Source organism: Epinephelus moara, chromosome 22, assembly GCF_006386435.1.
Source record: "Epinephelus moara isolate mb chromosome 22, YSFRI_EMoa_1.0, whole genome shotgun sequence".
Lineage (NCBI taxonomy): Eukaryota > Metazoa > Chordata > Actinopteri > Perciformes > Serranidae > Epinephelus > Epinephelus moara.
In genome coordinates this window covers 17346573-17370263 of record NC_065527.1, presented here as the reverse complement: position 1 = coordinate 17370263, position 23691 = coordinate 17346573, and the positions used below count along the sequence as shown (strand labels likewise).

Here is a 23691-nt window from a genome sequence, read left to right as displayed (position 1 = left end):
GGGACACCGCTGTGTCGTGGAGGGGTGAACCTGTCAATGTCACCGCGGTGCTCGCTGTCACACAGGCAGCTGTCAGTGTCGCACGGCTCGCGCTAACCTCCTCTCTGCAGGGCTTCACCATTCAGCCGGAGCCATAACTGACCATCTTTACATTGAAGCTACTGCCTCTAACCACACTGACATCACATGACAGACAGGCTGTTAGATAGGTGGCGTCACATGATTATAGCTCGTGGATGGCAGCTGCAAATACTGCACCCACACCGTAGAGCTAAATGTGTTAAGTGTTAGACTTGGAACATTAGGGAGGATGTTTTACTATTAATTATCTGCATGAATCCCTCCTCCTGCATGAACGTTGTGCCATTACGCCAACACGTCGTGCTGGAGTGGAGGCGGGTTTATGTACATGCACTAGCTTTATGCTGCTGTTTGAGCTGCTTGTATCCTTGTGCATCCTCACCTCAGATGGATTACAAGGCAGAAAAAGTGGACAACTGCCCAGAGGCTCCAAACCTCCAGGGGCCCCAGACCTTTAGGCATAGATTTGGGGGAAGCAGGGGACACATCCCCCCCAATACTTAGACCTAGAACTTTAGAGTATTCGTTTTGACAGAATTAAAGACATTTCCAACATACATTGATGCAGAAAAAGCAAAAAACAATATGCACAAAAATCCACCAGAATGCAGGAGTTAATTGCTTGATGCTTAAAAGTTCATAGGTTAGCACTCCAAACCTTGTTTCATATGTGTCCACCCCAGTGTTTAAAGAAACCTACACCCTTGGGTGGTTGTGGCTCAGAGGTAGAGCGGGTCAACCACAAATCGGAAGATCAGCACCTCGATCCCTGGCTCCTCCAGTCTGCATGTTGAAGTATCCTTGAGCAAGATACTGAACCCTGAATTGGCGGTTTCATCGGTGTGAGAGTGTGTTAAAAACTAAGTAGCAGGTGGCACCTTGTATGATAGCCTCGGCCAACTGTGTATCAACTGGTTTTTGCTAATATATTAGATATTTTAGGGATGCACCAAGTTTCCAGGTTTTACTTTTCCAATACAGATGCTGCAACTTTAATCCTGGGTGTGTACTTTATCTTAAATTTAAAGTCTATATCCCTCACTGCATGGAGATAACGTCCAGAGGCCAGAGATTGCTGTGAACAGAGTCGGTGACCCGCTGTTACTGAATGAATGTACAGTAACTGAAAGCGTGAACAGCGAATCTTATAATGCCACTGACAAAGAAACTGCAATTAGTGTGGAAGAGTAAATTGGGGCCAGCATGGAAAAATTATACACCTTGCACAGACAGTGGGGGGAAAGTGTGATTAAAGAGGGACCAGTGGCTCATTTAGCCCCCTGGCAGGTTAATCTAACCATGGTCCTCTCCTGTGTGTTGCATGTTTTTGCTCTGCAGAGTTTGGGGAACTCCCAGCGTGAGTATGACAAGCATGTGCTGCTGTACAGCATCCGCAACCAGCTGCGATTCCGCAATAACCTAGGTGAGTCGAGTTTATCTCTCAGGACGGCGCTAAACACACACCTTGTGCCGTAGGACACACCATGAGTAGGTGTGAGATTACAAGACAAAGAGTGTACAAATCATGAATAAGGCATATGAGTCACCCAAATGTATGACAAGTTTCCAGTTTATCAGGTACATTTAGCTAAAATGAATGTATCCTAATACGACAGCCCTGCAAGCAATATATCTTATTATTCAGAATACATTAGCTTTAGCTTGGTGTATAAATAACTGTCATTTTTGTGTAAATTGTAATTGCACCAGGTCCAATCAGCTTGCAAACAAACATTATTTCAGGGTACGCACCTGGAATCACAGTAACATTCCCCTCTTGGTATGCTTGTATGAGAATGCAGATTGAGTAGCATTGACATTATTCGTAACGTGCCACTTAAAATAATGTGTAATAGTCTCTAAATAGCTGTATAATTATAAACACTTAATGTAATTAATTGTCTTCCCCTTCCCCCGTGACCTTCTGGAGCTTGTTCAGCACTTGATCAATACTCCTGTTTTAACCTGGATTGATCTGGTGTAGATTTACTGGAGGTGTTACTGTATGAGCGCTGATCCCCAGCTGTGACCTTACCGCTGTGTGTGTGTTTTATGAGCAGTGCGGCACGTGAGGAAGGATGAGCGCAAGTACTACGAGGAGCTCCTGAAGTACAGCCGGGACCACCTGATGCTCTACCCCTACCATCTGTCTGACATCATGGTCAAAGGGCTGCGAGTCACTCCGTTCTCATATTATATCGGAATCATGGAGGTAAGCCTGTTTATCATAATCTCGGTAAGCAGCTTCTCATGCACCTGAACATCTATCTTTGTACACACAGTATGTGAAAGCACCGGCTGATCCGGTCATCTAGCACTGTTTTCTTCTGAAAAGACAATAACATTGGTAATTTCACATTTTCATGTACGCTCTCAGAACAATGAGCTGGGTAAACTCAGACGAAAAGCAGGATTTCTTATTGTGCAGCAGCAAAGAGTCTCTAATTGGTTTGGAAACATCCAGTCTCTGTTAATTTAAATTGAACAGTGTCTTCAATTTTGGCATCCCTGGAAACCACTGCAGAAATTGCAGTTACATACAAAACAGGGACTCTAAGACCACATTATAATAAGAAGGATCTAAGCTTTCTGCAACCCCCTGCTGCTGTGTGTAATGTGCTCTTTGTTACTTGGAAATATTCCATATAATTTGGTACACCTGAATAGATCTACTAAGAACTCCAAACTCAGCGCAACTAAAATTTATTTACAAAGCTCATTTAAAAACAACTCACGTTGACCAAACTGCTTTACAAAAGGAAAAAAAAAAGCTAAAATCATACATGAGATGCAACATAACTGTCAGGTACACAGCTCACACATTTAGAGACACAACACACACAGGCATGCGTCAGGGAAAACCACATCAGGGGGACTCAAATGCTAATGAATAAAATGATGTTTTGAGCCTGGACTTAAACGAGTCCAAAAGAAGGTGTCCTTTTGTGCAGCTACACCTTTATTCTATAGTCAGTGTCTATAGAGAAGAAACCTGTGTATGTTGTTGGTGAGCATTAGTCACACACTTGAAATTACAAGTCAGGTGCATGGAAAAAAAACAAGAGGGAAATGTTGTAACATAGCATACATTACCACCACAATCAGATAGAAATATTCAGCAGTGATGGGCGAAAATGAACAAACATGCACTCATGAATTCCCGATTTTCCCATTTGCTGTTATCATAAGGTACTGCTGATGCTGCCTGCTCCGGTGAGTGAGCGAGAAGCAGTTATTTCAGACTGGAGTAGAGCCCTGTGCCAGTCAAGGCCAATGGTGCATTCATGTGCTCCTCGAACGGTAGTTTTGTCTGACTTTGGTGTGTTCATGAGCTTTAAGTTGTAATGTGGAAACAACATTGTCTCTCTAAAGAAGATGTATTTTTTATTGCTCAGAGTGTTTAAACAACTATCTATCGAGCACACATAGCCTAACTATATACAAGTGGGATGCCGAATCAGTGTATTAAAGTTAATATTTTAAATTTTCAATCCAAATTTATGCATGGTGACCAGTGATGCTCTGAAGAGAGTAACGGTGTGTCATGGAGGATAACACCAGGTTTGGCAACAAGTATTAATACTTGGAAGGTTCAATACATTAACATGTTATAAACTTGAAGGAACCGATACTGATCACTAATATTCAGTTAGTCTATAAAATATTTAGCACTCTTAGAGGGGCATGCGGTGTAATGTATTCCCCATATTGACAGACTTGGCATCAGTCAGGCACTAGGTGTCAGTCAGTGTCTAGTGAAGCCTCATGTAGCAGCTCAGGGAGACACAGAGGACAGATCCCAGGACAAACACATCCAGAGAAAATCTTTGGTGGTTTTGCTCTGCAGTCAGTTTGTGCCTTTGTCTGCATGACGGATCACTGTCACTGATAAAACTCAATCTGTTGTTTGAGGCCGGCACAGTCGGGCTCAGAGCTCAGACCTCTCTGAGACTTGGACCAGCCGGCTTCTCCTTGACTCCTGACATTATCTATTAGATTACAACAACTGAGCCCGTGTGTTCACACTGCTGGGAGTGCTGCTGTTGAAAAGTAATCCACACTTCCGATAATAACTATGATTTCTTTGTAAAAGTGTACATCTGTTTTGTTGTGAGCTGATTACAGATATTGTAATTTCTTTGTATAATGCCCTCAGACGTATTTCCATAACTTCACTACCCTTTGTGTTTGCAGAGTGTGTGCAGATGCTAACTGCCACATTGTTCCACATTCAGCATACTTCCCATTTCATAAGAACAGATGTGACTAATGTGCCCTTTCTCATGACTTATAAACACGAATAAAGGCGAACCATTTCAGCTCGCACTTAAAAAGGCTTCACCCACTTTCCTATGCATGCTAAACTAAACTTGACTGAGCTTTAATTTTGGCCACTGAATTGCCGAAGGCTATGTCATATTCTGATAATCCGTTTTAAGCACTTAATGAAAATGGGGTGTAGAAATTAGCACGGCCGCCCAGATCTGCTAATCCTGTTATTAATCAGAGGCAGAGGGACGTAGAAAGGGGAAGAGGAAAATGAGTTAAATTCTTCTTTTCCCTGTCTGCTCTCTCCTTTCTCTTTTTGCACCTCCAGGATATTATGAACAGTGAGAAGAGTTACGACTCCTTGCCCAACTTCACCGCTGCCGACTGTGAGTCCCCCCACCCTGTTTTTTTTTTTTTTTGTTCTGTTTCCACTTTCTCTTCCACACTTGAAAGGACTTTACTGGGGTTCTGTGTACCTCCCACTCCTGCTCTCTGTGTCCCTGGTTTCTTTTTTACATCTTTGCTAGCTCTTGTTTTTGAAGGGCTGTCAGTGCATGAGGCCGGAGAACAGTCACAGTGCAAAGATGCAAAGTTTTCAGGAGGCTTGGGGATTTGAAAGAGGGTCATGAGGTCACTGGAGGGCCACTTTACACTTTTACTTTGAAACTGAAGATCTTCAAAGGTTATCTGACAGTCAGTATGTTTACATGGACAGTTTAATTCCACTTTTAATCGGAATGAAAGGCCATTCCGATTAAAAGTGGTCATGTAAACGGTCATTCCGATTGAAAATTAAATCCGATTAAAGGGGGTGGTTTATTCCGTTTGTCATTCCGAATGAAATAGTTTTGTGTGCATGTATACACTCATTCCTCTTTAAGTTCATTCCAGTCTTTCTGCGCATGCTCGTTTCCTTGCCCTTCTGGCGCGATGACGTATATAGCGTGCATAGCAACGGGCTGCATAGTAACGAGCTGAGATAGAGCAGTTGGACTCGTTGCACTCACCGGTTTCCATTTGCCACAGCACGGTCTTCTACCTCCCTTCTCCTCCTCAACAGACGAAGCATTAGCAGAACAAGGTTGTTGTCGTACTGCTGCTTCAAGAATATAAGCAAAACACGCCCGAAAAAGGCACTAAGAATGGTGTCGTCAAGCATCTTGTTATCCGGAGCGAGGACTACAGTGTTTTCTTCCGGTAAATGTAAACACGTAACATCCGCCCCGCCCCCTATCCAATCAGAAACCTTCCCTGCCCCAAACCTTGCGCAGACCCGAATAAAGGCGATTAAACTGATCTCCCGTGTAAACCCTCATTTGGAATGAATATTTCTCATGTAAACTACCTGGAAAGACTTTAATTCCGAATGATTCCATTCAGATTTATTTCATTCCGAATGAGAAGCCATCATGTAACCGTAGCCACTGTTGCATTATTCATAGTGCATATCAGTTCTTCAGAACTACAACCGAGGCCATCGATTAGTCAACTGACAGAAAGCTAACTGTTTTGGTAAATTGTTGCCCAAACATTTACTGTGAGAATTCTCTGTTTTTCTTTGTTTCATATCATTTTAAAGTGACTCTTTTAGCGTTGGAGGGTTGGACGGACAAAACAAGCAATTTGAAGAGAGCTTTAGGAAAAACTGATTTTCTCACACAGAGCATTTCTGAAGTAATTTAAGCCAATCTACATGTTTTTAGGAAGTTGGGTAGTTTTTGTGTTTGTCGATAAAGATGAAGATTGGCAGCTGGAGTGTTTTGGCAGGAGGAGCATATGTCTGTTGCTCAGTTTTCTTGACAAGTGCATCTGTTTCTTCCAAGTGTTTTCGATTTGCTTCTGTGTTGTGGAGGCATGAGTTTTCTCAGAAAGCTTACTACTACTTCTCTCGAATAACAAACAAATCCCACACTGGTTTTGATGGTTTATGAAGGAAATGGTTTTCAAACCGACCATCTTGGAACCCATCGTCTATCAGACTGACCATGATAAAGCCTCCTGGGGCAACAGCCAATATATCGTGGAAATCCGGTGTAGCCGGTGTATATCTGGGCCAAGACTCCCTCTTCTGTGCACCTTCCATTTTGGTTAATCTCTATAAACAGACATCTTCATATAAAAACAGACAAATAAAAGGGCGGCGGCAGTAGCTCAGTCCATAGGGACTTGGGTTGGGAACCGGAGGGTCGCCTGTTCATAGGGACTTGGGTTGGGAACCGGAGGGTCGCCTGTTCGCCTGTCCCCGTCCGGACCAAAATATGGAGCGTGGACTGGTGGCTGGAGAGGGGCCAGTTCACCTCCTGGGCACCGCCGAGGTGCCCTTGAGCAAGGTACCGAACCCCCCAACCACTCGGGGCGCCTCACCAAGGGCAGCCCCCTCACTCTGACATCTCTCCACTTTGTGCATGTATGTGTGCATGTACATGCATGTGCATGTGTGTAATTGACAAGCAAGAGTGAAAACATTGAATTTCTCCTCAGGGGGATTAATAAAAGTAAATAAACTTAAACTTAAACTTAATAAACTTAAAAGCTTATATAAAGCTAAACTGACAGCAGATGATGACCGATGGGTTCCAACATTGGATTACAAACAAAGTGTTGCACCTCTTCACACAGACTTTTTACCTTCTGCACAGACAGGCTAAAAGGGTGACTGGAACGCTTCTGATACCAAAATCTTGTCCTGTTTTAAATGATTAAAACCCCACTGACTAGCAACCTAAAACATTTCTTTGTATTTCCATAACAGTCCAGAGCACCGGCCAACTGGTTTAAGGATTGACTCAGATAAATCTAATATGTTACTGCATCACCGAGGAGCTGTGATCTTGAAATGATCGCAAAATCAGATTACAACTGCGTCAGAGCTGAAAGTCAAGTGCACGGGCTGTCAAGTGTAACAGGCTTTGGCATTGACCTGTGAGTCCTGGCTGTACAGAACCTTCACGCTGTGGAGCCAGAAGGCTGCCAGCAGGCCGTCGGAGCCATGCACGCAGGGGCCTCTCTCCTCTAATCTCCCTGGAGGAGCTTTGGAAGTGTGTCATGCAGAAGTGGGTGGATGGAGAGGCAGCGAGAGTGTGTGTGAGAGAGTTTTACGTGGGTGGATGTTTGTGTGTTGTGTCTGTGTCCCGGCGAAACAGCAGGATATGTGTGTGTAGGATGCTGCTGTGTTTGGAGGCCAAAATGCGAGCATCCCTTACTGGTCCCAGTTTGCATTGGCAGCTCTCCCAGCACATTTTGCCCTGCCTTTTCCGGGCCTGTGCATCATAGACTGGAGGAGTGGACAAGGTGGGATTTGGAGCCAAAATTTGCATACCTCTCCACTGTACTCTGTATTTTCTCATAAACACGTGTTCATTTAATTATAGACAAAAATGCATGCACACGCTCACTCTTAATATCTTCAGAGATCCCTCTGTGTATGTTGGTAGATGGATTAGTAGGGCTTTTGCGTGTGTGTGTTCGTGTTGGGCTTGTCTCAGAGAAGGTGTGTGGGTATTTGTGTGGACCTACTCCCTTAGCAGACTTTGGATGAGTCACTGTTACCGCTCGTCAAGCTCCGTCTTTCTCCGAAGTGCCTCCAATATGAAGTTGGAAATATCCAGGAAAACTAATTTTCAAACTTCCTCCTTCTCCCTGTAATTCTCTCTCATTTTTTTTCTGTAAAGCCTCAGAGCCTGTAATTGAAAAATGCCAGAGACACTTTTTGCGGCTGCACTGCAGCCAGATTTATTTGCCTTGGTGTTAATGTGCAGCGATTACAAGTTCATGGCCAGTTACTGTGGCATGATTGAGTTTTACTGACTTGCTCATTTTCTCATCATCCCACAGGTCTGCGGTTGCTCGGCATTGGGAGAAACCAGTACATCGACCTGATGAACCAGTGCAGGTCTTCCAAAGTAAGACATGTTTCTAATGTAGCCTTTTAAATGACATAATACAAATCATACATTAAATTTATAGATTTGTTCTCGTTAGCACATTTAGTCAGGGAAAAGTATAGAATTTCATTTTAGTAATTTCAAGGTCTGGATGGAAAAAAAAGAAAAGAAAGAAAAGAAAAGGGGGTATGGCATTTGGAGCCAGTGCATCAAAAATGTTTACCACTGTGTGAGAGTGTGGGCCAGAGCGAGCTTGATGACGTCAAAAGCAAGGCAAGATGTATGGCATGTGACTGAGCACACTCTCCTACGCAGACCTGCCTCTACGCCTGTATGTCACAGCCTCACAGCTCGGCCCCAAGTGCCTTGAAACTGAAATGAATCCAGATGTCTGTGACTAGATTAGTTTGAAAGAAAATGCAGCAATATCTTTGAATTGCATGTACAAATAGCATCACAAATAACCAACTATTAGTATCGTCTGAACATTTATGAGTTATGAAGGGATGTTGTTATTAGAAAAGTAAACTGACTATCTCTTCTGACTGCGTTTGTCATCGTTGCCATGGACACTGTCAATAAATAAAAATGCACAGCTGCAGTAAAAATCAAATTATTCAATATTCTTAAACATATTTACTTTTATATTTATAATGCAATTTACCCAATGTTTTAAGCGAAAATAATACCACCATAGTCAGCACCAGTAAGTTTACTTCCTCCAGTTCTTTTTCCTTCAGTGATCAACTTGTCTGGGTTTGGTGTTTATTGATTTGTATGAGCTACAGTATCTAGCTATAATCCTCTAGCAATTATTCTGCAACATATTAGCACACATAGTCAAAATGTTATATGCATGTTAACAGTTGTATTTTTAAAACCATTTATTTGCATAATAAACATCTGGCTATTTGTGCTCAGACGTCAGATATGATCTGAAAATTCTACCGAGCAGTCTGGAAATTCGAGTCAAGAAAAGTACTAAGTTTGAAATTGAAAATTTGTAGGAACCCTGGTCAGTGTGAAACACAAATGGGAGTAGTCAGTATTTAATCCAGCTGTATATGTAACTATAGAAGCCAGGAAATGTAGCACACTCAAGCTAAAATGCCATTAAAATGACATTTTCTGCATATTTGGAAATATTGTCCCGCCTTTCTCTTAAAAATGACAATATCAGTATTTAACTGCCATGTTTATTAGATTTTAGTGACTTGATATTCCTCCGTTTGCCTCCTTTGTCAGAAATTCTTCCGCAGGAAATCAGCGCGGGACCTGCTACCAGCCAAACCAGTGGAGATCTCTGTGGAGCCGTGGTGGACGGCGCAGACAGGCTACATCACCGAGGACGATATCAGGGTGAGATAAGAGCTTTGCTTTTCTTTTTCACGTTGTAGAATAATTTGATAATAGGCATGTGTTTAGATATTTAAATTGTATTGATAGCAGGCTGGGGTTGTACGATGTGACAGTTTTTTTTATGCGATGATAGAAATGTATCCAGTGGTGGACAATTGGTTTCTACTATTTGGGGAAGGCTATGTAGTGTGTGTGTAGAGTAAAGTTGCAGATACACTAACTGGTAACACTTAAAATTATTGTTCTCAGGAACCTTGAAGCCATCTTGAAAGAATATCAGCTTTACTGTTTTGATTCTTTTGTTTTTACTCAAATGTTGTCTCATGAGAGGCAAATAAAGATATTAATCAAATGTGATGAGATATGATATGGTTATTTTAACCTGTTTCTTACTATTTCTTGAATTCACAGAGCAGTTGCTGTATCGTAATATATACTGTTACTGTGATCTAAAACGCAAAATACCATGATAGAAGATTATGGCCATATCGCCCACCTCTATAGCAGGCTGGGATGGATACAGTAAGAGGATGTGTTCATGTTCGGTTCTTACACAGCTAATACATTAAGGAAGGTCCAGGTTATTCTTTTAATCCTCCATCCCCTTTATGGACATTACATGTGTCATTGATCTACAAAAGAAGTGACTTGATTCTACGTGTTGGCTCGATTTCACACTGAACTTTCATTGAAATTCACACACGTTACCCACCAAGCTACAGCAGAGATCTCACCTGACTAAAAATAAACATCTGCCAACTCCCCATCAGTTCTCCCCTCCTCAAGAAAAAAAAATCCTCAGAGTTATAATATGCAAATGTATTCATCCTCCAAGGACTGCACTACCACTGTTGTTCTCTGGAGATGATTTTTTTCTACATAAAGCCACATGCACAGGTATGCTCTAATGTTGTGTGTTTCATGTGTGTAATTTCAGATCTGTTCTCCAGCAGAGAAGAAAGCCATTGATAAGATGATAGATTCTGGTCCTCAGCTGGCCGGATCGATGGAGTACAACGTGGTTTTAAGTGAGTATCTGTCACGTGTTGTGCAACATCTGTATCTGAATCATCAAAGTCAGAGCTGAATTCAAAATGATGACTACATCTTGTTTACGCTTTGTTTCCTAATAATACAACTTTATTTAATTTTGTTTCCTAATTCACTGAAATTAAAATCATGATGGGACAAAAAGTAATTTTCTCTCAATGAAAAACATAGTCTCCACAAAGCTTGAGGCTGTTAGTAGTGGAGACAGAAAGCAAATGTGCACAGGGAAAGCACGTGTGGTTAAAGCCGCGTTGTTAAGTGGATCAATAATTCCCGATCATTTAATGCCCCTGTAATGAAACAGCTGCATTGTATTTCGAAACAGTCAATAAGTGAAACAGTCTGTGTCATTATGTAATATGAGTGTAATAAATACACAAATGCCAATTAGATGGTAATCTGCATTAAAAGTAAAGAAAAAGAAAAAGCGCAGGTGTGAAGTTTCCACTGTGCTCCTGATGGTCAGGCCAGAGCTTTACATGTTGGCTTGCTGATTGTGGATTGATAAATGTGAGGCAAATATTAAAGCACTTTGGACAAAAAGCACTACAAAAATACAGCCAAATGCAGCCTTTATTTTTTTAATAAGGTACCATAACTCCATCTGGACTGTGTGACAGCTTGCAAAAAGCATTTCAGAGTAGATTGCTTCACTGTCTTTCTTCTTCCAAATTTGGTAGACACTGGTGTGCTGGTGACTGAAGGGGAACAAATACAATTACATACAGGAAACCTAAGGCAATTTGAATACAAGTAGCTGTTTAAACGAGATTCAGTTCAATGTGATACAACTTTATTTATCCACGATGGCAGTTTGATTTTGCACGAGTGAAAACAGACGGGAAACAGACATACAGTATGCAAAGACAGACAGTTATGTTGGCCTTTTACTAAAAGTAAAAGTCAATAAGATAACCAACGAAAGTCACAATCTTTAACACTGAGTTTGCAAAAACAGCCAGTGTTTCTGCTGATGATGTTCTTCCATTAGTCTAATAATAGTTACCAGATAAAATTTCAGTTGTTCAAGTTTAAGAACTGAAAGGAGAGGAAGAGGGAGTGAGATGGTGCCTGGATGCGGCGATGGATGTTATAAACTGCAGTTTATAAACTATAAACATGGTTGATCGCTTACTATGCAGATATTTCATACACCAGACATACCTGCGGATTGGTGTTCAACATAGTGGACCCGCTCATATGAGTCCGCTGTCACTCTGTACGTGTTAGAGACTTAAGTTTGCAGTGTAGTTCATACGCTTTACTCATAAACCAGAGAATTGCATAGTAACACTGGACTACATAATCATAGAAAGTTTTTGTATGGTGTCAGAACACACTCTCTCTCCATCTCAATTCAATTTCAGTTTTCAGCTGAGGAAGTATCATTGGCATTAATGTAACAAAGACAATATTGCCAAAGTGTCAAGAAAAGGTCTAAAAATGCAGTGTGCCTGTGGGAGCATAACACACACCAGCACCAGGAGAGGCAGGCTGCAATACATGCCGAGAAGGTGCAAGAGCAGCGGCTCTTCCTTTCTAGATAATGTTAAAAAAAAAAAAGAAGAGCTGTCAACACTTTTTTAAAGGGGCAAAAAGCGAAATCGTTTCACTGCTAGGTTTGCTGTTGTGCACTGCCTGTAGACCAAAACAAAGTGTGTCATGAGCCACTCCTCCCTCTACCTCTGCTCTCCACCCCCCACCCCCAAGTGGAGGCTGCGGAGGAAACACCGGGATGGGTTAATGTCCGGAGCTTGAGCAGCCTGCCAGGCTGCCCGCCAGGCTCGCGGGCTGCCTGCTAGGCTAAAACATTGCTCTCACTCACGGAGAAGAGTAGGAACGTTAGCGTTAGCTCCCGGTGTTAGCACTAGCCAGGATCCGAGTCGGCTAGAGCCCCCACAGGCTGCCCGCCTGGCTTCCGGGCTGCTCAAGCTCCGGACATTAACCCATCCCGGTGTTTCCTCCACAGCCTCCACTTCACCCAGCTTCACTCAGCTGCCCGATAAACCCGCTGCTTCTTCCCACTTTAACCTGAATAACAAACCAGGGCTCGGTGCTCCGGTTGGATCCAAACAGAGAGACGGGGCTAGTTGGGAAGCTAGCGGAGGCTAACTGGCTGTGCTTCTCTCCGGTCATGCTGCGGCTAACGCCTCGCCAGCTACTCCCAGCTAGCTCTGGATTATTATTGAGGTTAAAGTGGGAGAGGCAGCGGATCTGTGGGACAGCTGAGTGAAGTGGAGGAAGCACCGGTTAGCCCCGGTTTCGTTCCGCTCTCTGCCATTTCATTTCGAAAATATGCGCTGCCATTGCTCACTGGCTGTAGCCTTTTATAGGGAGGGAGGGCCAAGGGGGGGGGTTCACGTGAACGTACATGAATGTGCAGCCGGACGTACATGAATGTGCAGACCGGACCGGCTTGTAAACAATGGGCTGGAGATCAACACAGAGAGAGGGTGTGTGAGGTCATGCTATACTCCAGATGAAATTACACCTCTAGTTCTTCACATAGCAATTTTTTAATTCCTTCAATCTAGAAATGATGAATTTCGCTTATTGCTCCTTTAATGACACATTGCACATGGGTTTTGTTTCTATGACAACAATATCCTTACATCAATGTTAGCGAGGTAGCTAACATAATGCTGTGTTGACAGAGGCTTGATTACACAGCTAACAACAAGCTTAAGTTAAGTTTAAGTTTATTTCCTTTATTAATCCCCCTGAGGAGAAATTCAATGTTTTCACTCTTACTTGTCAATTACACACAGGTCCGAAAGACACACACATGCACAAACAGGACCTATACATGCACAAATTGGAGAGATGTCAGAGTGAGGGGGCTGCCCTTGGTGAGGCGCCCCGAGCGGTTGGGGGGTTCGGTGCCTTGCTCAAGAGGTGAACTGGCACCTCTCCAGCTGCCAGTCCACGCTCCATATTTTGGTCCGGACGGGGACTCGAACAGGCGACCTTCCGGTTCCCAACCCAAGTCCCTATGGACTGAGCTACCCCAAACAAACACTCACCAGCAGCACCCAGTGTCCACCAGATGATCTGCTTCCACAACCTGCGTATCTGTCTTCATTGTGACAGTGGCTCAGTTAAAGGAGCAGCAGTGACATCACCAGTGCCTATCTTAAAAGTTCAGAGATTTCAACTTGAAGCGCTCGATGCAGCTGCACGAAAAAGCCGTAGCGCTCTGTGAAACGATGCTGGAGGCGACTTTTCTTTTTCTCTAGGCAGCTGCATACACTCTGTCCTCATTGGGAACAATTAAAAGATGACACAGGCACTGAGAAACCCCCCCGCTGTATATCGGTTCCAAATATCGTTTATCAGTGTCCTTGATTACTAATAATCGGTATTGGAATCTGCCCTGAAAAAATCATATTGGTCTCCCTAGTATTAATATTATTTTTATCATTTATATTATTATATGTTTCTTTTTGTCACTCCAGGCTTGTACAACCGGGGCTTCATCTACTTGGATGTTCCCATATCTGATGACAGCTGTATCTCAGGTACATCAGTGTCTGTGTGTGTGTGTGTGTGTGTGTGTGTGTGTGTGTGTGTGTGTGTGTTTAAACATCCTGCCATTACCCCCCCTCCGAGTAATTACCCTGACTCACTGCTGTATGTTCCTAAATTACAACTGTGGAAACACAAACGAGCATTATGGGTAATAAACTGTTCTGAAATGATGCCTTTTAGTGTCACTACAGAAACATACAGTATTTAAAAACAACAATACAATTGCTCAATAAAAGAGTGTAAAAGAAATATCTGCGGAAATGTTTGTGCGGTTGTTCATCACTCTTTTTGTCTTTCAGTGCCCCCGCTGGAAGGCTTTGTCATGAACCGTGTCCAGGGCGATTACTTTGAAACACTTCTCTACAAAATCTTTGTGTCCATCGATGAGCAGACAAACGTAGCGGAGGTAGGCTTTAGACATTTTTTTTAGGTTTTGTTTTGTTTTTTCGCCCGCTGTGCTCATTGATCGTAATATGACTGTGTGTGTGTATGTTTATCGATCAGCTTTTCAACTGAGCACTTCTTTTTTCTCTCTCTCTCTCTTTCTGCTGATCCTTCGTCCCCCTGTGCCTCTCAGCTGGCGAACGTGTTGGAGATTGACTTGGACTTAGTGAAGGTGGGTATCCATTTGCTGCAGAATGTGAGAGTCCTTTTGTAATGGATAGAGTCAAATACTGTTTTTCACAAGAGGAAGGAAAAACGGTAGATCTTAGGAATATGGTCGCACTTTCTAAAATTGACAGAGGCAAAACAGTGAGGTAATTTCCTCCGGTTCCTCTGGTTTTGAAGACATGCTTTTCGATTCTGTATGCTTCACAGTGTAGCAGTATAAATAAATATAGTGAACTGCTTTTTCATTTTTTGCTAATTGATGTTTTGGATTTAAGTTTGGCGTGAAATCTGAGAGATTAGAACCATTTGTCAGTAATATTTGTTCCTCGTTCCTTTAAATCTGCTCTCCAAAGGTATGCTATTATTAAACCTGACTGCTGGCAATTTGTTGGATAGATATATATTATATAATTTTTTATCACAGTTGGCATTGCTATCTTTTTCCTTGTTGTTGTTGTTGTTGTAGGCATTTCAAAAGAAATTGTGTGCAAACCACTGAGAGAAGTAGGGATGTTATGGAGCCTCACAAGTAGATATTTCTGCACAATTTGTCTCTTTCATTCTGGATACATACTCACACAGATGTACACCTGAGAGATAGGCAGTGACACACACCCCCATTGTTTCAGGATAGATCCATCATACCCCACGACTCTACCAGAGGGCTGAGCAGCACCATTCCAGTCGAATTGGTGCTCGAGTGTGACCCAGTTTTCCCCAGTTTCCTATTCACTCTATATCAGACATGGAGCCAAAACTCCCTCTCTGCGTTGTGACCTCCAGTGTGAAGAGCTGAACTCCCCTGTCCCTCGGTCTCATTTCATTCCTGCCGCTGAAAAGCAGCACTTAAGAGAAGTGGCTGAAGGCAGCGGTTGCAGCGATTCTCCAGGAGAAGCCCTGTAACTTCAGAGATGATTGAGATGTCTGAGAGGTTTTCTTTGTGCAGAACTTTTCCCATCGTGACTTGAGTTTAACGTTCTCTTGTGTAATGACTGCCTCGTGGCTTGAGTCAGTTGAAAAAAAAAATAAATAAAAAATAAATCCTCGCTGTGCCTTCTTTTGATATGATAAGAGGTTGACCTCAGCTTGTACCTCAGGGGTGTTGAGGTGCAGAAAGCAATCAAGCCCACCATACTTGACTGTCTGTTCAGACTGAATGAAAGATTTAATGGCAAGGCAGCAAGCTGATGACTGCGTAATTTAAGGAAATAATAAAAAAGGCAATCAACTGTTTAGTAGAAAGTACACAGTGTTACCACAGAGTCACCAGACACTCAGTAATGATAAGATAAGATAAGATAAGATAGTACTTTATTGTCTGTTTACACAGAAATTTGTCTTGCTTCTCCAGCTCACAATCTGTCATCCATCCACAAGCAGGACACAATAAAAACATAAGACATAAGCATGAAAGACTTAAACATGACATAAAAAACATTATAGAATGCAAACCCTCAAAAGTAGAGAGAGCATCACCCAAGAGAGAGTTCAGGTAGTCTCTTTTAGACCCTCGCAAATCAGCATTGATTGAATTGATCATGTGATATAGAAGCAATCTACTTATAACTGGCGAACCAAGTCCATCGAAGTGGTTACATCTTTGGATTACACACTCAATCCATACTTCACGTTGTAACGATTGTTCTGAAGTCTGAAACACTTAAATGAAAATCTTTGCTTCCTGAGTGTGCCTGACTAAACGTAGGCAACACAGTGTCTGTTATTTCCACTGATGCTCTGTCGGAGAAAAATAATCAGTCAAAAATGTCAACAGCAAACATAAGTTATCGGCAACAACTCCTTAAAATAAACGATCACCGCTCACCACTTTGAGATGATGTTACATCAGCAGTCTTATAGGAAACAAGTGCAAATTTGCAATAGCTGTGACCATGTACGCTGTCCTTCGGCTTCTGACCAATCCCTCCACCAAAGAATGGAGAAGTCTGTGTGAAAAGAGGAGCTAACATTTTTTCCAGCCACAATCTCATCACATTTTCCTGCGAGTTAAGTGGTGTGATCCTCTTTATCTCTCTTATTTTATTCCCCGTTCTCATTGTCTGGCCCCACCTGAACAGAAAAAGTCCAGGAGGGTAACATGTCACAGGTTGATGGTCTATGGCAGTGAAAGAGTGTCAGATTTCTGCATCATTTGACTGTGTTTTTACTGTGTTTCATCAGAATGCAGTTTCCATGTACTGTCGCCTCGGCTTCGCTGTAAAGAAAGGTCAGGTTATCAGCTCAGAGCAGCTCCACCCCACCTGGAAGAACGCCCCATCTCTCAACAGACTCAAGTATGTACAGGCAGCCAATACCAACCAATCACCACTTCTTAAAGAAGAATGGAAGTGGTGCCATGTATTTAACCACATTCACCTATTAACTTGTGTTAGTTTAAATTTTTAGGCGCAATTTTTTCCCTCCAAAAATGTAATTACATTCAATGAATCAAAGGTATTTTGGGATGCTTAGTCTGGGAAGAAAATTACAACAGTTGAGGTCTCCAGCATCCATTTGTCCACCACCGACACCCACCTTGTAAATCATTTAAGCTCACTCACCATGGGGGAAAGAAAAGTTTTTCTAAATGTTAAACTGTCTCATTAATTTTGGTTTAATAAACCACTACACTTGGATGTGAGAGTGCTTTTTAGATTAATCACTGTGGCTCTGTCCTCTGTGTTAGGAGCACCATGGACCCTCAGAAGATGCTGCTGTCCTGGGAGCAGGGCAGTCCTGTCATGGAGGGCGGCTCCTCAGCCACCGACACCGACACCACCAGTCTGGAAGAAGGTCTGTGTGGCCTCAAACGCACTCACACAGAAACGCTGCAGTGTATGCAAATAATTTCACATCTTAATGTATGCACACAAAGTACTTTCTGGATGTTACTTCTCAAGTTTTGAAGCAGCGGTGCAAATTAATCCCTAAGAAAGCTCAGTCATGCTTCGGAAAGTAATTCTCACATTAATAGGTGTTTGTCTAAAAAGGTTTCATTTGTGGACTAATTTTAACTGTGTTATGCCTGTGAAGGCATAAAGCTGTTGGGTTGCACAGACTAATAATTTGGATATTATCAAAGTGGCTGTTCATCAACCACATATACATTTTAATAATCTATTAGAATTACATTAATTTGAGGAAGAGACAGTGGTCTGGGTTGGTCTTTGTAAGCACATTTCATTTTCATTGAATCACAAGCTTGTATGATTAATGTCATATCACAACCAAGCAGCTATTACATTTATTAAAGGGACAGTTCACCCCAAAATCCAAAAAACGTATTTTTCGTCTCACTTGTAGAGCTATCTGGATTGTTCTGGTGTGAGTGTGGGACATATCAGCCGTTGAGATGTCTTCCTTAGATGACACTTGGCTTGTGGTGCTCAAAATGCCAATAACTACTTTGAAAACCTCAACAGCAGTCACTCTCTCTAGAAATCATGACCTGGTTTCTTAAATTAAGATAATCCATAATCCAATGAGAGGCTTGTGCTCATGACAGCATGAGATGTAAACATTAATGGCGTCCTCCTTGGCTGAGCTGTAATGTTGGCTAGCTCAGTGGTGCTAGGTGACCTAGCAGTAGATGCATGCTTTCTTCTGCGCAATGATACGGCTGGTGGGTGTAGTTTGAAAAGAGTTCCTACATGAAATTGATAAATAGCACTACGTGTAAGAGGAAAAATATCTAATTTTGATTTGGGGTGAACTGTCCCTCTAAGGGGGCGATCACACAGAAATGAGACGCTAGAGACGCGGACGCTTCAAAGATGCTTGAAACGCTGGAAGCGCTTATTCAATGCACGCTAGCTACTGGCATCTGATGCTTTTAACTTTTCAGCATCTATGCGCGTCTAAAAAGAAGTGTCTACAAAAACGCCCGTCTAAAAAGACGCTTGAACGCCGGTCAGACGCACCGTATCATAGGAAAGCAATGGTTTTACTGGCGTCGCGTTTCTAGCCTTTCATCTCGGTGTGATCGCCGCCTAAAGGTGGAGTCAGTGATTCTGAGGAAAGACTTGTGATATTTGATCTCAACACCCGAACTCATGCGCTCCTTCCGTCAGTGCTCCTTCAGAAGCGCCCCTCTCGCTCCCACTGCCTTTCTCTTTATACGTCCATGATCTTTCCCTTGACCTGTCCACGAGCATGAACGCCCCCTGTTGCTCATCCCGAGCCACTTTGTGTGTGTACCATCTACAGAGCCAGGGCTTTTTCTGAACACAGAACGGACAGCTAGCGGACTGTCAGAAGATATTTGCTGAATTTGACAAACCTGCATTGGATCAGCATCGTTGACTGCACCTTTAGTGTTCTTGTACAGAGCTGTTTCTCTTGTTATATGTCTTCTTTTCTGTCTCTGTAGGAGACACAGGAAGTGTAAGCAGCCTGAGCATCCCAGCTGCACCCACAAAGAGGATTGCCTTCCTTTTTGACTCCACTCTCACAGCCTTCCTTATGATGGGCAACCTGTCTCCGGTTAGTGACCTGATGTGAACATGAGAAAACACACACAGATTCTCAAAATTAAAATGCTTAATAGAGACATTAATATCTATATCAAAGTTAGACATGGACTGTACATTGTTGAATCCTCTGTGTCTTTGTCCCTCTGTCAGAACCTGAAGAGTCATGCCGTGACCATGTTCGAGGTGGGTAAGCTGTCTGACGAGACTCTGGACAGCTTCCTGGCTGAGTTAGAGAAGGTGAGACCAGCGATGGAAACAAAGAAAATAAAGATTTGGTTGTGTATCTAGTGTAGCTCTGCCATAAAAAACCAAAGGATAATAAATTGATATAGAAGATACATTATACATTGATGTTCTCACAGGAATACTTCATACTGTAAATGCACACAAACACTCTACTTGAATTCGTGTCTTGGTTTCTCTGTCTCCAGGTGGAGAGCACAGCAGAGGGCGAGGCCCAGCGTTACTTTGACCACGCTCTGACCCTGAAAAACACCATCCTTTTCTTGCGCTACAACAAAGAACTCACTCAGGACCAGGGACCTGATATCCCAAATATAGGTAATTATACAGTTACACCCTCCTTTCATCACCTTTATGGTTAAATACAGGCAAGATCCAGGCATCATACAGGCATCGTACAAAGAGTTGCTCCCAGTGACAACACTAGAATTATGACGCTTTTTAAGAATTTCCCCTTACAGTTAAGACTAGGCCGTGGTAAAGATAAAAGTTATTCACAAAGCATCTTAGACATTAAGACCGCTCCTAAGGTAAAAAAAAAACCTGTCAGGAGCAGGGAGGAGGACTTTTTAGAAGCTTATCAGTTTCTTAAGCAGAGGAGAAAACGGTGGAAAGACAGAGGTAGGTGAAATATTCCCCAAACACTGAACGAAGTTAATGAAACACCACAGATTGGATCCTGCAGGATAATGCTTGTGGCTGATGTCATTAGAGATGTGCTCACATCTTCCTCCCATCGCAATAACGAAATAACGCCAGAAATGAAAGTGATCACAACACTAACACATTTGGCGACTGGGAAAATGCACCAGTGCAGCAGTGATGACTTGGGTCTGTCACAACCTTCCATTAGCAGAGTGATCACACAAACAATTAAGCGCTTTCACAGTCTCATATTGTGACGCAGCTCATTTCATTTCCGCCAGATGTCCACACCTGGCAGGCTCACAGAAGGGCAACCAGAGTGGCTCTGAGAATTTTTCTATTTCACTCCTAAGTTAGGACTCCTTGCTGGAAATTTTTAGGCTAACTTAGCAGCTCATTTCAGAGTATTCTCACAATGTTTGTGAATGCAGCCACAGATTTGTTTTTGTGTATTATTACACGGCTTGCATGCTGGTTTTAGTCTTAAGTTCTCATTGCCTTCGCAGCATCAACAATAGCAAGCTAATGAAACAGAAACTCATATCTGCTGTCTGCACACAGCTCCCTTCGTGCTTTGTTGCTAGTTTGTTGCCAACAGTTGACATAATCTGTGATACAAATGCAGCCAATGTTTTGTAATGGTTGTTTCAAAATCACTTTCAAATCTGCAAATATCAATCAAACAGAAATTTAAGCTGGGATGTGCAGAGTGAACGTGGCAGAAGGAGTGTGAGTGCCTGTTGGTATGTGTGTATAATTCAAAGCACAAATGGCTCATTATTTTCAGTGACACAACACAAATGTTTCAGTTTATCTAAGTAATAAGAATAATATGAAATTCAGGTGAAAACAGAAATCAATCGTGCAACAGTCTGGGTAAAAATAATTTGAGGGGTAACCTGCTAATTGTCAACAAATTAACAGTTTACACTTTCTTCCAAGTTTCGTCTTGCCTTTCTATTATTGGAAGGATATATTTGGGGCTATCATTAGTGGCAGACAACCAATGTAAATGACTCCTATTCCACTACTTAAACTTGTTTAGTGGTCTTTAAAAATGAATCAATAAGTGATGAAGCATTCAAAAGTTATTTTCATGTGAAACTTCTGGAAACTCTTTTGAAAGCAACAAAGAGGAAGTGAATCTTCTGTTTGTACTGCTTTTAACAAACGTGTCACTCGTGTGTGTTTGGCGAGTCACTTGTGTCTGAATATTTTCTCTTGAATATGGTCACACATGCCTGTCAGTCCAGAGTGAGGCTTTGTTGTTCTGCTGGTGTCTCCAGGGGGAGCAGGAGAGAATGAGTCCTCCAATGACGACAAAGCAAATCTCTGAGTTTCCATGTAGCCGCCGTTGTTTCCACCAGATGCTGTTTGTTTGGTTTGGCAGCATGCCTCACTTCTGATTGTCTTATCTCTCAGTCGTCCTCAGCTGCGGCTCCAGGCGTCTGCTGAGGAGCGAGCGCACTGAGAGCCCGCTGCCTGAGGCTAAACTAAGCCCACAATGATAGAAATTATTATAATAATATATCATCACTGCACGGCAAAAGTCAACATCTAAACCTCTTTTGGAAAATACACTATGATGCAGCAGTCTCATTGTGTATTGTAATTGGCTTTTAAAGGGTTTGTTCCACTCTGTGTGGTGGAATAAAATATAAACATCAAGCTCTTGACCTGTCTGAGTCCCAGTCATTACATCTGCAAAACTCAACTCTGATACTGATTTATCTCATTAATTATCACCATTAGCATTTCATAGACACCTCTTGGATTTATATCTAGGAGGCAAGATGTTATTATTAAATCCAGGAAAGCCAAGTTGACACTTGTGTCCTTTGAGAAGACGTTCTTTACAAGTCACCTTGGAGCTAACACTTTGCTTAACACCATGGCTATAAACGAAGAATCTTACTGTGCTTTTTGGATGAGATCCACTGCTCTTCAACACCATTATTATTTGATGTATCCACACTTTGCAGATTAATTTCAAGGACCTTAATTTGCTCTCTTTCTGTGCTTCTTAAAATTCTTAAAAAGCCTTAAAATGTCTTCTATTCTTTTTATAGATATTATATCTTAAAAGAATTCAGTAGTCTTAAATTTGAATTTGCGAGACCTTAATTGCCACGAACATTTAATTTATCGTTAATTTCTTTTTGTCAAAATGAGTCAAGCCTTTGTGCGTGAAAATCTACAAATCCTCCTTCAAATCCTTGCACTTAACCTGTTGGCAAAATGTAGATCGACCTAACTCACTCTAATATTCCTACATAAAACCTTCCTCTGCATGGGCCTACAGATACACTACTTACCTGTATAAATGCCCAAATGTCAGTCTTAAATTTGGAAAAAAAAAAAATTATCATGAATATGTCTTAAAAAGCATTTAATTTAAGTGTTGGATACCTGTAGACATCCAATTTAAAGGAACAGTTGTCTCATGTGTGATCGATATATATTAAGTGGCTATTTAGCTCAGTGTTGTAGTACTCGCAATTGGTCTTGGTCTCCAGTCAAGACTACAGCTGCAGGGACATCACTATCGCTAAAAAAGGAGCGCTGAATATAGATGGTTAAGTTGATTTCAGTTCCTTGTTTGCTCATGTAAAACATAAAATTCACCTCTGTACTGTTGTTTGATTATTTAGTCAAGACATTTCTGATGACACTTATACATACATATATACAGATACAGTATATATAGGCTTATTTACAGTACAGGGATAAAAGAGGTGAATGAAGAGGAAGCTTCTTTTGTTTTAGTGGGTGTTTTTATGGGAATGTAGATTTTTCAGATCAGTTTTTAGGAGTGCCTATTGTTTGCATGTTCCACATTTATTGTAATGCTGTGCAGGACTCGCACTGTTCTGGTCTTGACGTGATCTCAACCCCTCAAAGTCTTTGTCTTGTCTTAGTCTTGATACACTTTTGTCTTGGCCATGACTCTGTCTGGGTTAAGGTGGTCTTGACTACACCACTGGCTAGCATGAAGACTAGAAACAGGGGGAAGCAGCTCACAAAATGTTTAGCCATTGCTTGCTTCTGTTCTGCTACTATCCATGCAGTTACTTCAGTCACGTCCCAGAAGACACAAGAATGCAGACTACATGCATACACTCACTGACTTAGTCTCAGCACCCAGGCTGTTGTGTGTGGAATTTTAACTGTCCCTGTTTTTTCCCTCAACCAGGTTTCCCCTTGGACATGTTGCGCTGCGAGAGCCTGCTGGGTCTGGACCAAGCCACCTGCAGCCGTGTCCTCAACAAGAACTACAAGCTGCTGGTCTCGATGGCGCCGCTCAGCAACGAGATCAGACCCATCAGCAGCTGCACGCCTCAGGTATGACACCTGGAGGGAGGGAGAGCAGAGGGGTTACTGTGCGTCTTGCTGGGACGTTGAATCAAATGCTGACTGTCTTATAGATGTGTGCTTGTGTTTTAGTCGACAGTTCATGCGTGTGTGTGTGTGTGTGCTCTGTTTGGTTGTGTTTGTCCTCTTGCTGTGTGTACACACTTGTGTGCCCGCAGTGATTTGTGGCTGTGTGG

The 23691-nt window shown here is 42.3% G+C and overlaps 1 protein-coding gene across 1 annotated transcript in view; it reads left to right on the top strand.

Moving 5' to 3' along the window:
• Nucleotides 1-23691, top strand: part of fam91a1 (family with sequence similarity 91 member A1) — a 34030-nt gene that overhangs the window by 344 nt on the left and 9995 nt on the right. Inside the window, exons 2-16 of the mRNA XM_050034589.1 lie at nucleotides 1420-1504; nucleotides 2142-2293; nucleotides 4679-4736; nucleotides 8185-8252; nucleotides 9480-9593; nucleotides 10531-10621; nucleotides 14099-14161; nucleotides 14471-14577; nucleotides 14749-14787; nucleotides 16965-17077; nucleotides 17470-17576; nucleotides 19153-19265; nucleotides 19406-19492; nucleotides 19687-19816; nucleotides 23337-23485. Of these exons, the coding sequence (XP_049890546.1) occupies nucleotides 1420-1504; nucleotides 2142-2293; nucleotides 4679-4736; nucleotides 8185-8252; nucleotides 9480-9593; nucleotides 10531-10621; nucleotides 14099-14161; nucleotides 14471-14577; nucleotides 14749-14787; nucleotides 16965-17077; nucleotides 17470-17576; nucleotides 19153-19265; nucleotides 19406-19492; nucleotides 19687-19816; nucleotides 23337-23485 (1476 nt within the window). The remainder of the gene's footprint in view (nucleotides 1-1419; nucleotides 1505-2141; nucleotides 2294-4678; nucleotides 4737-8184; nucleotides 8253-9479; nucleotides 9594-10530; nucleotides 10622-14098; nucleotides 14162-14470; nucleotides 14578-14748; nucleotides 14788-16964; nucleotides 17078-17469; nucleotides 17577-19152; nucleotides 19266-19405; nucleotides 19493-19686; nucleotides 19817-23336; nucleotides 23486-23691) is intronic.